Consider the following 14,142-nt stretch of genomic DNA (forward strand, 5'->3'; position numbering starts at 1 on the left):
TAATACTTGGATATTGCACTAGATTTTAATGTACACTTAATAAAGTGAAGCTAATAGCTTGTTAAATAACGATACCCCCCACCTACCCCCTTTTTCCAATCCCATCCTCTCCTACTGGATGAACGAACTGACCAAAAATAATCGGTTTTTGAAAAATTTAATTTATATTTACTTCTGTTTAATATTTTACACTAATATCTAGAAAAACAATACATTCATTCTCTATAATATTTTTTTAATACCGTATCGATAATAGGAATCACTTACCTCATCAGTGGTTTGGAAGAAATCATGGAAGGAGCTGAGATCTCCAGTGAGCTGCTTCGTCTAAAATAGAAAATGATTCAAAACTTGAATTTAGAAAAAATAGCCTAAAACCATCAATGAGATGTGTGGAGCAGAGATTTCCAGTGAGCTGCTTCGTCTAAAATTCAAAATGATTTTAATCTTTTATTTCAACTATATTTTTTATAATTTTATATAATTACTATAAAACTTTGAATGATGATTCCTATAAAAGTTTGGTACTATTTGGAAAGCGTAGCAACAACTCTATAATCGTTACCAGAAAGATCATCTTTAACTTTTTTAATAACCTTTTTGTATGGTATAATTATCCTATTCATCTGATTTTTGGAATGTTGATTTCTAGAACAACAAGGTACAACATTATAAGGGAAGCAACACTATATTTAAATCCTAAAAATGAAAGTATATCCTTAAACACTATCATGAAATTTTGCAACAAATTTATCTTTAATTTTGTTTAGAGTTACAAATTAATGTTCTTCTGATTAAGTTCTGATACTCTTATTATTTGCAGAATTGCTACGTTTTCAAGATAATTATTTATAGAAGGGAAAAACTAGCAACTAGTAATGTAATACAAGGAAAAGTTATTTTAAATCATCTCATTAAATATCTTTATTTAATTGTTTTCTATTTTGCTTTCTCTCTCTCTCTCTCTCTCTCTCTCTCTCTCTCTCTCTCTCTCTCTCTCTCTCTCTCTCTCTCTCTCTCTCTCTCTCTCTCTCTCTCTCCCTGTCTCCCTCTTGCTCGCTCTCTCTCTCTCATTCTCTCTCTCTCTGTCTCTCTCTCTCTCTCCCTGTCTCCCTGTCTCCCTCTCTCTCTCTCTCTCTCTCTCTCTCTCTCTCTCTCGCCGCGATATAAATGGATATAAACTAAAAATTTAATGATATAAAATTATTTATTTGACAAATACAGTTGAGCCTTTTGTTACGTTCATTACGTAACAGTCCCAATTTAGAAATGAAAAACAAAGCCTATTCCTACATTTTTACTTTTGACCTTTATTCAACCGCCCCCCCCCCCCCCCTCCCTCTCTTTATTCTTTTTATAGTGGGTTATTCAACAGACATGTTTTATATATCTTAGTGTGACTTCCAAACAGGTTAGTATCCGTTGGATTAGAACCGGCTTGATGCCTTCTTATAAAAATATGAGAAAATTAGCTTGTTCTAAATGTGTAGATGCTAAAATTTTGATAGTTGGCAAGAATTTTAAAAATTTGCCCAAAAAACAACAACATCGAACAGACGCCCTAATTTAATTTTTGTGTGCAACGTCTAAAATTACAAAAAAAAGGTTAAACTTGGCTTAAAAAATTAGGTTAAGTCGTGCATCAAAGGATTTATGCTTAGATAATTTTCCTTATATAAAAGAGGTTAAATGCTGAAAGGAAGGGGACAATGGGCTGTTTATTACACTAGTCCCCAAAGTTTTGAATAATATTTTCTTTTTTATTGACTTATATGAATTTTGATCGGTTGATTAATTAAGTTGAGTGTCTTAATGTTTCAACTACTAATTGCAATCTACAGAAGGGGTAATTTCGTTTATCATCATAGAGGATTGACATCAATTTATAGGCAATTGTCTTATCCCTTTAGATCCCTTTGTTAAATGTTTCATTGTTTGTCCCTTAAGATTAAAGGAACAGCTGGTACATTTAAGATTGATTCGTTCGTCGATTCTTTCTAAACGGAAAGCTCTTATCTAAATAGATTTCTAGTATCTTTTAAAGTTATTTACAGGATCTTCATGCACTCAGATAAAGTAATGCTCGTAGCTGGCTAAGATAACGATACTCCCCATCCATCCCCTTCACCCCTTCCCCTACTCCCCTCTCATCCTGGATGAATGAACTGACCAAAAAATGAGGTCCATATTAACAAGCTAAATTTTCCCCTGTAAATATGTATTTTCACGTTTATTCTATATCCATTCTCGTTTATAAAACATCTTAATGACGCTTGTTTATACATTTGATGGAATTTGAGGGTCAAGGCTAACACACTCTCTTTTCAAAATAGATTTAAAACCCATAGATAATCATTCAGACACCTTAAAAAGGCAAGGCCGATACATCTATGTAGATCCCCAATAACGATAAACAAAATACCCCCTTCTGTAAATTACAATTAGTGGTTGAAACGTTTGGACACTCAACTTAATGAACCAACCAATTAAAAAACTCTATAATAGTCCCCAAAGTTGTTGAGCGAAAGAATAAGAAAGCGTTATTATAAAACTTTGGGGACAAGTGTAATAAATAGCAGGCGAAGATTTGTATTCATATTAGTCACATATAATTCAATCCTATATTACGGGCGTGGAGATTTTAAAATACATATTTAATTTCCCGAAATTTCCTAAGAAAACTTTTTCTAGTTGAATTAGTATATGGATAAAATTAAAAAACGGTATACCATGTTTCACCAATAATATAGTCGGATTGTTCATAAACATTTGTCCCGTTGGCCTTACTTAGAAATTAAAGATATAGACTATCTATTTTCATTTTTATTCAGCCTAGTTTGACCGCTACTGTAAAAGAAACTCTGTTACTTTAATCTATATATCTAGTTACTTGGATATTACACCAGATTTTCATGTTCTCCAATTAAGTGAACCTTGTAGCGGATTGAAATGAAGATACCCCAACACCCAACCCTTTTTTCCCATCCCCTCCTCTTCTGCTGGATGAACGAGCTGACCAATAAGTAAGATCCATGTTAACAACCTAAATTGAGGATAACATTTCATAATATCCACGTATATTCTACATCCATTACAGCATCTTACTAAATAAGAAAACTTTGTTATATAAATCTTACTTCATGAAAATCAATTCTAAAACAAACAAAAAATGAATAAAGAGTATCCCACTAAGGCAATAATAGTTATTTCTCGCATCGTATTATAAACGGCTTTCCGCGGATATAGAATGTACAATTATAAGATTAAAACTAGTTTTTTTAGCCCCGAGGTGCCGGAGGCACCGGCTAAAAAAACTGGTTTTAATCTTATGATTGTACATTTCTATATTCGTAGAAAACTGGATATAATACGATGCTAGACATAGTTTTTTCGTATGGATGAGAACCGGTTCCTATCCACCAGATTCGAATAAATACGAGAAATGAAATTAAGAGACGAATCCTTTAAGGCTGAAATAATCTGCGTTATATACAAATGTAACATATACGCTAACTGACAGGAATGGATGTATTATTACTTGGATGTTACACCAGATTTACACATTCTCTAATAAAGTGAAACTCGAAGCGGGCTAAAATAACGACTGCCACTATACATTCCCTTTACTCCATCCCCTCCCCTTCTTCTGGATGAAAGAACTGACTAACAAATGATGTCTATAATAGCAAGCTAAATTTACCACAAATTTTCACCTGTCATAATATCCACGTATATTTTATATCCATTTGAACATGTGTCTTAAACTTTATTTTTGCGTTTTGCTTGTTTAGAAAATATTTGTCCATGAGAAGATTTAAAATGTTTATTGTTTCGTACTCTTAGGGTCAAGGTTAGGTGTACTATCTTTGATTCAGACAATGGATTTAGGATATACGTGGATATATTGACAAGGGAAAATTTAGCTTGCCTAATATGGATCTCATTTATTGTTCAGTTTGTTCAGTAAAAGGGGAGGAGATGGTAGAAAATGGGGTAATGGGGGGTATTGTTATTTTAGCCAGCTTTATTAGAGTGCATGATAAACTGGTGCAACATCCAAATATAATATATCGATTAGGTTAAGTATATTTTCTTTAATTCAGACGAGAATGAGAATGAGAAAGTGGGAGAGAGAGAGAGAGAGAGAGTGAGAAAGAGAGAGAGAGAGATTTTAAAAAAGAGATATAAAAGTCAGATTAAGTAAAAAGAGATAGAGAGAGGAAGATTCATAAAGACAATTAGAGAAAGAGATAAATAGATAAGACACACAGAAAACTGTCCCGAATTTGTATTAATTTTGAGGAACAAGACTCCAGTTACGTCATATTTTTCTTTCCCGAAAAAGGGAAGGGGGGAAGAAAAAAGAGATGGGAGAAAAGAGGGTTTTCTCCATCTCTTTTGAAGAGATTTTCTTCCCCCCTTCCCTTTTTCGGGAAAGAAAAATATGACGTAACTGGAGTCTTGTTCCTCAAAATTAATACAAATTCGGGACAGTTTTCTGTGTGTCAATAGATAAAGAAAAAAAGGAAAATTTAGATAAGCAAAAACAAAACTGGTTTCAATGTAAAAATTTTTCATTTAAATATCCACAGAAAGCTGTCTATAATACGATCCCATAAATAACTAATAATTGACAGTTTTTATAGGGTAAGAAGTACTTCTTGGTCTAATAACAATATTTCCATTTTAGTTGACAATTAGACCGTGCTAGCTATCCTTCTTAGTTTTTAATAGATTGTATATCAATCGATATATTATTACGGATGTTGCACCAGATTTTAATGTACTATAATAAATTAATATTCACAGCTGGTTAAAATAATGTACCCCGTAAACCCAATCCCCTCCCCTTCTAATGGATGAGCAAACTGACCAATAAATGAGGGCCATATTAGAAAGATAAATTTACGACAAATTTTCTCCAGTTATAATATCCACATATTTTCTACATCCGCTCTATCCTAACTAAGAATTTGCACAAAACTTTTCTGACTGTTTATGAGATCTTAATACAAACAATTACATTTTGGTACTTTAGTATCAAACTAATGAACGAATATAGGATATACGTGGATATATTAACAAGGGAAAAATTGTCCCAATTTCGCTTGCTAATATGGACAGTTCCTTCGTCCAGTAAGCGTGGAAGGGGATGGGTAAAGGAGATAAATGGGGTATTGTTATTTTAGCCAGCTGGGAGCATCACTTTATTATAGTACATAAAAATCTGGTGCAACATCCAAGTAATGATATATCGATTGACTAATGACATAAAAATCTTTTCTCGTATTCATTCGAATCCGGTGGATAGGAACCGGTTTTCATCCATACGAAAAAACTATGTCTAGCATCGTATTATATCCAGTTTTCTACGAATATAGAAATGTACAATCATAAGATTAAAACTAGTTTTTTTAGCCGGTGCCTTCGGCACCACGGGGCTAAAAAAACTAGTTTTAATTTTATAATTGTACATTCTATATCCGCGGAAAGCCGTTTATAATACGATACGAGAAATAACTATTAAACCTCTCAATTTACTAATCATCTAACTAAAAGTTTAAATAACAATGATGACAACATCCATAAAAGCAAAGCTATAAAAACAGAAGGAAGGAAAACGAACAATAACTCCTGTAGAGTGTCAGAAATTAATAAGCAAAACATAAGTTTATAATTCTAAAAAAATTGTACATAAATCTGTTGTAAAATTGCATAAATACAAGATGCAGTGAAAGGACATACTTTCCTTTTTAGGATTTTATTATAGAGATGCCTCGCTTAAAACAATGTACCTTGTTATCCTAGGAATCATCATTACAAAAATCAGATAAAAAGGATAATTATATAATTTTGAAAGTTGTTGTCTAAAAAGTACGGACTTTCTGGCAATGTTTATAGAGTTGCTACGCTTTCTAAATCGTACCTAACTGACGTACGGACCGACCCTATTATATTAAAGCTTCGCTTTTAATTTATAAATTCTTAGTAAAATTATCATTAAATTAAAATACATAAAATGGGCGTGATGAAGGACACTAGCATTAGTTATTGAGTTACTATTTTCTTAACAATTAAGAAAAAGTTTAAACTTTTATTTCAAGGCTAAAACTAAATTTTACTTAATTAGTGGTATAGATATTCCTTAGTTTATTATGTGTGTGTGTGTGGGTGTGTGTGTGTGTGTGTGGGTCTGTGTGTGTGTGTGTGTGTGTGTCAGTCTGTCGGTATGTCTGTAACAATTAACAGGTGAATAAATTTTCAAGGTGAAGGCCAGAATTCACAAAATATTTAACTTGAAATTTGCTCCAACAAATGAAGGATAGAATTTCTGTAATATGTAATATTTTTTAGCCATTCTCATAATTTGGTTGGCTATTATTTGAATGGAAACAAGGATGACAACATCCATAAAAGCGAATCTATACAAAAAAAGTAAGTACAAACGAACAATAACTCTTGTAGAGTGTACTGAATAAGCAGATCATTAATTTGTAATTCTAAACAAAATTGAACATAAATTTGTTGCAAAATTGCGTAAATACAGGATACTGTGTAAGGACATAATTTTATTTTTCAGATTTTACTCAAATTTTTAACTGATCAACCGTTATCAATGACAAAATATTTTTTACAGGAATTTGAACCTTTTTTTATTGCTTTTTCTTTCTTTAATGGATGGAAATTATTCATTCAGCCGTTTTGCAGCTAGCAGCCTTAAAAGTTTATAGGTTTTTGGAGATTATCGTTTTTGATAAACATACAGCAAAATTGTTAAAAATTATATAATATAGGTTATATTGGAAAAGATAATTTTTAGTGGCATATTTCAGGTTTCTTAAAGGATAAGACAATGGTCGATAAATTTATTTAATTCCCAAATGATGATACTCAAAATTACGCTTTCTGTAGATTACAATTGGTGGTTGAACGTTTTGACACTGAACTGTAGTTACCAACCAATCAAAATTGAATATAAGTCCCATAGGTTGTTAAAGCAACGAATAAGAAGACTTTGGGGACTAGTGTAAAAAACAGCCCAAAGTCCCCTCCCTCACTCACTGATCATATTTACAATATCTACTAAAACCTTGAATTTATTACATCAGCTTTATATTGCTGCGCTCCCTATGTACATAATTGTCCTTGTTATAAGCGAAGCATCTCTATTATCAAGTCCTAAAAATGTAAGTATGTCTCTAAACATTATCCTGCATGTAAGCAGTTTTTCAACAAATTTACTGACAATTTTATTTCGACTTTTATACATTTATATTCTGATTATTCAGTTCTAAAACTACGAGTGTTAATGTTCGTAGGTTCCGATTTAGAGCTTCGCTATTATGGATGTTGTCATCCTTGTTTAAATAACCTTTAACTTCCAAAATAATTTGTTTCGAATTCTTTATTTTTCCCCTAATGTCTGTTTATATTTTACTAATCAACGCTAATATAGAAGTTTAACCTTTTCAATTAAAAGACTTGAAACAATGGATTTATTATTACTTGGATATTGCACCAGATTATTATTTAATCTATTAAAGTGAAACTTGCAGGGGGCTAAAATAAACCCTCTACCTTTTTTAGCCCCTCCCCCCTTCCTATTGGATGAACGAACTTACCAATACGGGAGTTCCGAGTAAGCAACCTAAATTGGCAACAATTTTTCCCCTGTCATAATATCCACGTATATTCTACATCCATTAAATTAGAGCTTAACCTTTTTAATAAAATGACTTTTAAAGACAAACGAAGCAATAAATCTAAGCAACAGCCAGGCTTTTGACTTAATTTTCAAAAATATTTCAAAAGGATTTATTATTTTTCAGTCCTAAAAATTATACTGATTTTTTAAATGTACTTTTCAAGCAAAGTATAGCTTTTCCAACTAATAATTCTAGTATATTTTGGCCAATAGCTTTTAAACGTATCCCCCTTTTTATAGACACTTAAAAGAGCTTCTAACTTTTGTTTAAAAATGTTTAAGGAATTTTACACATCAAACGCTTTGCTTAAGTCAAGGTAACAATAATTACTCTTACATAAATACATTGTAGAAGCTAGTAAAAGTGGCTGACTCAGACTATGACGTCAAAAAAATTAACCAATGAGAGGCCACTATAGATTTTACCATTGGTTAATTACAGTGTATACTGGCCTCTCATTGGTTAATATTTTTTTGACGTCATAATCTGAGTCAGCCACTTTTACTAGCTTCTACATTTTACTTCAAATGTTAATTGAAAAGATTAAAGAAAATGAACATCCAAGTCGCGGGGGGTGGGGGAGATAAGAGTTGCAATAAGAAGCTCTTTATAGTACCTGTAAAAAATGACGTCATAAAATACAAATGACCAATGCTAACACAGACTAAACTACCAATGGCAGAAAGCACATTAGCAAGGTTTGACAATGGGTTTTGAATATATAATTTTATTCTGATATCAAAACCTCATTTTTTTCTCATAAAATTATTATTAAAAGAAAACAGAATCTAACCTTAAAATGTTTACATATTAGTATGTAATAGCTTGATGTAGTTGTAATCAATAACTATTTTGACTGGTGGATAATTAAAGCACGAATCATGTGTAACGTCATAAAAATATTCAATTATCCATTTCTTTTTTAGGTGTTTCCTCTCCCAATTCTTCTCTCATTCCTCGTTTTTAGACATGTTTTATGACGTCACACATGGCAATTTCCAGCGCTTCTATTTTGACTGGTGAAAAAGTTACCTGCTTTTCATGGTAAGATCCAGTGAAGAGTCTCTGAGCCTGGTCCTGCCAACCCGCGGGGTCGAGCTCGAATCCAGGTCGATATACGAGTTCCTAACCATAGCATTATCCATTTCACCACTTCATTGCGGCATGTATTACACAGGTACCCAAAGTTTAATAATAAGTTTTCTTATACGTTGACTAAATAACTTTGGGGACTTTTATTAAGTTTGATTGGTTGGTTCATTTAGTTGAGTGTCAAAACGTTTAACTACTACTTGTAATCTACAGACGGGGTGATTTTGTATATCATCATTGGGGATCTATCCATCGGCCATTGTCTTATCCCCTTAGATCCCTGTGATTTTCTACTCCTACAAAGCACATGTTAATCTGTCTAGCTCAATTGAAGGTATAAGTTTCTAATAGTAATATGGTGATAATGGATAATACTATTCCTGTTGGAGCCTGCTGTACTGCTGTAAGTGTAAGCAGAGCTACGCTCCATGTTGGAGCGCACATTGTCCAGACGGCTGGAGGCCCTAAAATAATAATATTCCTGTTAGAGCCTGCTGTACTGCTGTAAGTGTAAGCAGAGCTGCGCTCCATATTGGAGCGCACATTGTCCAGACGACTGGAGGCCCTAAAACAATAATAATGGATTTATTATTTCTTGGATTTAACATCAGATTTTCATGTTCTCTAATAAAGTGAAACTTGTAGATAGCTGAAATATCGACCCCTATCCCATCCACCCCCTTTACATTATTCCCTTCTCCCCAACTGGAATAACTAATTGATCAATATGCGATATCCATGATAGCAACTTAAATTGATGACAATTTCTTCCATGTCTCAATATCCACTTATATTCTACATCCATGAAAATTATGCAGAGGTGGATTCTTAAAAAACTTTTTGGCTCACTGGCTCACTAAAATCAGTGAGGCTCGCTAAAAAATTGTATGGAAAATTCTCCATAATTGCATAAAAAATCTACAAAAATTAAATAAAATCATAAAAAGGTTATTAAAATGAGATTTTGTTTAATTTTTGTAGATTTTTTATGCGATTTTGGAGGATTTTTCACAAATGTTTTTAGCAAGCCTCACCGATTTTAGTGAGCCAGTGAGCCAAAAAGTTTTTTAAGAATTTACCTTAGAATTGGGTGCATGATTGTTAGGGAGAATGAGAACATTGGAGGGACTGTAAATTACACTGGTAACCAAATTTCTATAATTCGTTGGTTTAACTTTCATTAATCAGCTCAAAATATCAGCATGTAACGTCATAAAAATAAGTGATTAACAATCTCTTTTTTAGGGGTTTTCTTTTCCACTCCTCCTCTCCTCATCCCTCATTTTTATGACGTAAGAATTTTTTGAGCGACTTTCTTCACTCACGTAATTTTTTTATCATTATTGGGGATGTACAATATTATTGACCATTGCCTTATCCCTTCAGACAATTCTGGTAAATGTTAACAATTTAGATGTAAAATTTTTTCATAAGGGAATGTATGGATTTATATATGTTTGTCCTCTGAGATCTCAATAACCATTTCAAAAAGTTGGTTTTCTCTTACAGGGAAGCTTAATATAGGTCTAAGACAGACAGACATTTCATATTATAGAATAGCTTTGCTACTAAGAAATATAAACCCACCTTGATCTGCTAGAGTAATAGCTGAGTGAAGTCATTTTTATTTCTGGTGCTGTATTAATAATTCACTTGTAACTTTTGTTTTTCGTTGGAAATTTCGGAGTCTTTCGTTGGTTCTTGATCGTTTTAGTTTATTCTTCTCTTTGATTGGTTTATTATACACTGCAAGTAACTGTGATTGGTCAGAAATCAGCTGTTTTACAAAATCGGCGATTATGATTGGTCAGAAATCAGCTGTTGAACTATTTAGACAACTGTGATTGGTTAGGATCAGCTAAAGATGAATCTGGCAATGCGATTCAATTGGCTTTCAGCAAACATTCTGAAATAATTTTAACATTTTAAATGATTTTAAGTAAATATGTATTTTAAACAAACAAAAAACTCATATCAATTTAAGAACACTACCTTTAGCTATTAACAAAGAATAACCATTTGTTACAAATAATTATAAATTACTAAACCTAACAAATCTAAAACTGTGCAAAAAATTTAAATACACAAATGAAATGTTCAAAAATTATTTTCCAGTATTGCTTCGAAACCGATTGGTATCTGCTGGATAAGAACCGGTTCTCAGCAATACTTAAAAATTATGTATAGCATCGTATTACAAAAAAATTTCCACGAATATTAAAAAAAAATCATAAAATTAAAACCAGTTTTGTTATCTTCAGCCCCTCGGGTCTAACACAACTGGTTTAAATAACATAATTTTTTCATTTTAATATCTGCGGAAAGGATGAAACTATGGATGACAGGAGATTACAATGAAGTATAAATTAATCTTTACACAAAATAGCCTAAATTATTTGGTAAAGAAAAGGGTGTATATTATTTTAATTGCCATTGTCGTTTCCCCGTCTCCATAAAAAATGGATATAGAATATACGTGGATATTATGACAGGGGAAAAAATGTCCATAAGCTAATTACTAACATGGAACTTGTTTATTGGTCATTTCATTCATCCAGTAGTAGGTATGTAAGGGGGAATCATTAGCCCTCTGCAAGCTTCACTTCATTGGAGAATATGAAAATCTGGTGTCAGATCCATGTAATAATATATCCATTTCTTAAAACAAAACAAAAAACTAAAAATCTATTAGTTGACAAATGAACAATGTTTTCTAGGGAAAAAATCTAAAAATAACTTGTTTTTCTTGTTTCTATTTTGGTCAGTTTTTTTGTCATGATTTATTGTCTATGAACTTTTTGTAGAATAACTTATTTTATTTTAGATACCTAGTAGACCACAAATGTACGCAAGGTTTTAAAAGTACAATGGCAAATAACCTCTAAAATACTGATTCTTAAACCTAAATTGATATTTGGTTTTGAGATTCTTTTTATTTGAAAAATAATTTGTAGATAAACCATTTTTTTAATATCCTTCAACCCAAAGGTTTTTAAAATATATTCTGTCCAAAAATGAAATTTGAATTAACCCTAAGACAATAAAATCAGCTGAATTTTAGTTTCCGATTGTGTACGTATCACCCTCCATCCTATCTCAATATTTACTATTAGCTTAAAAAGCTTCCAACTTCCAAAACAAATCTAAATTTGAAAAATTTAAATTTTGAATGTATAATGTATAAATCGTTAATACATCATATCGCTTTTCCCTTTTGACCGGAGTAGCTGAAAATAGCTTTTGCAATAGTTGGATGATCTGTCGTACAACTTCAGAAATTAGGGGGAAAATAGGTAATCAATTTTCAGTTGATCGGCTAGTATTGTATAGTATTCTATGATCAGTTGTCTTAGGAATGTCCAAAATCATATTATTAATATTATAATTTATAATATGCACATTAAACTCTATTTATGTCAAAAGAGCTAAAGATTTAAAATGCTATACAAGTGGACTTTTTTAAAATTATTGCAGAGTTTCTACGCTATAAAGATAATACATTATTATTTTTAAGAATCTGTATGCTATGGTCGAACGTACATAGCTTAAATGTAGAAAAGCCTTGAAAGTATTTTGAAATTTAAATATAGGTAAAAAGTGTATTTTGATTCTATTTTTGTATTTGTTTTGACGTAAGATTATGTTTTGTTTCCTTTTTAAATTTTACTTCCGACATTAAGAAATAGATTTAGGATTTGTGGATATATTGACAGGGGGAAATTTGTCGTCAATCTAGCTTGCTAATATGAACCTCATTTATTGGCCAGTTCAATTAATTAATTAGTAAAGTTCCTTATAACCTTATTCCAATGACAGCCTATGAGCTTTTTAACAACTAAAGAAAAACAACTGTCTGCAAAGTTTTAGGCCATTGAAAAAGTTTGGCAGGTAGTTATCTGTAAATACATCTATACTATAGATCTGTTATTGAAATAACAAAATTCCAATTAATGTTAATTTTCCATTGTCCCCTCCCTTCCAAAATTTTGATTCAATTCATCATCTTTCAATTCTTAAATTTAATAAATTGCACATTTATTTGATAACAAATTTTCATAGATATTCAAATTACAAAAATTGTATAATTATGGTGTTTTTATTTGGTATACATCTTTTGAAATCATCCTAATGATTTCAGAACTTTGATGATGATTCCTATATCAAAGAGGTATAGTTTTGAAAGACGAAAGTCTGTTCCAAGTGAATATTTGGCTATTTTAACATTTAATTGGACAAAAAGAGTTATTTATCGCATTGTATTAGCCGAGAGGAACCGAAGGCCCGGGCTTAAAAAACCAGTAATAATTTTATTATTTTCATATCAATTTTGCTTGAAAATTGTCTGTAATACGATGCTATTACATAATTTTTAGTATGGATGAGAACCGGTTTAATTCTGCAAATAATAATCGGTTTCGAAGACATACTGGAATAGTTGTTAATAACTCGTATAATAAACAGCTTTCCGCGGATATAAAATGTACAATAAAAAGATTACAACCACTTTTTTTACCCTTCGGCATCTCGGAGCTAAAAAAATGGTTTTAATCCTATGATTGTGCATTTTTATATTATTACAAAACTGTGTACAATACGAGGCTATACATAATTTTTCAGTATAGCTGAGAACCGGTTCTAACCCACCGGATGTTAATCGGTTTTTTGGCGATACTGTAAATATAATAACAAATTTGTAAAAGTTTATGTAAGTCTGTTATGTCTATTATTTTAACCTAAACATAATTATTGACAATTACTGTATAATGGATATATAGAATACGTGGATATATTGACAAGTAAAAATGTTGGGAATAGCCACTTTCGTGGCAACGCCCCAATTAAGGGGCGATTCGTCGTATTTTTAAAATGGCTTTTAATAGGTTATTTTAGGTTAGGTTAGGTTATATTGGGTTAGGTAATTGCCCCACAGGGTTAGGCAATTGGCCCGCAAGGTTAGAGCCTCCCACAGGGGCTAGAAAGAGGGAAAAAGCTACTGTGAAAAATAAGAAGAATCGCCACTTAAGGTGCGTTGCCACGAAAGGGACTATACCCAAAATGTTTCGTCGATTTCGCTTACTAAAATGGACCTTTTTATTGGTCATATTGTTCATCCAGTAGGAGGGAAGGGAATGTTTTAAGAGGGATGGATTGATGGATATCGTTATTTAAGCCAGGTGCGAGTATTACTTTATCAGAGTGCATGAAAATCTGGTTCAACCTCCAAGTAATAATATATCAATTACTCGTATGTATATTTCATTTCATTTAAATTCATTGACTTTTGAGACGAGTTCTAATGTAATAGTAGTGTTTACATTACAAAGTAATACAAAGCAATAAAGCT

The 14,142-nt window shown here is 31.8% G+C and overlaps 1 protein-coding gene across 2 annotated transcripts in view; it reads right to left on the reverse strand.

The window, feature by feature from the left end:
• The window catches only part of LOC145315672 (uncharacterized), a 35,802-nt gene that overhangs the window by 10,853 nt on the left and 10,807 nt on the right, over nucleotides 1-14,142 (reverse strand). The window contains exons 2-5 of one of the 2 annotated variants that reach the window (XM_080155682.1): nucleotides 10,386-10,704; nucleotides 9,176-9,262; nucleotides 8,739-8,828; nucleotides 268-327 (exon numbers count right to left, since the gene is read on the reverse strand). In XM_080155682.1, the coding sequence (XP_080011808.1) occupies nucleotides 268-327; nucleotides 8,739-8,828; nucleotides 9,176-9,262; nucleotides 10,386-10,420 (272 nt within the window). In that variant the 5' untranslated portion in view covers nucleotides 10,421-10,704. The other variant, XM_080155681.1, reaches the window with a different exon arrangement.

Source organism: Acartia tonsa, chromosome 4 (assembly GCF_053477335.1).
Source record: "Acartia tonsa isolate MP-2025a chromosome 4, ASM5347733v1, whole genome shotgun sequence".
Classification (NCBI taxonomy): Eukaryota; Metazoa; Arthropoda; class Copepoda; order Calanoida; family Acartiidae; genus Acartia; species Acartia tonsa.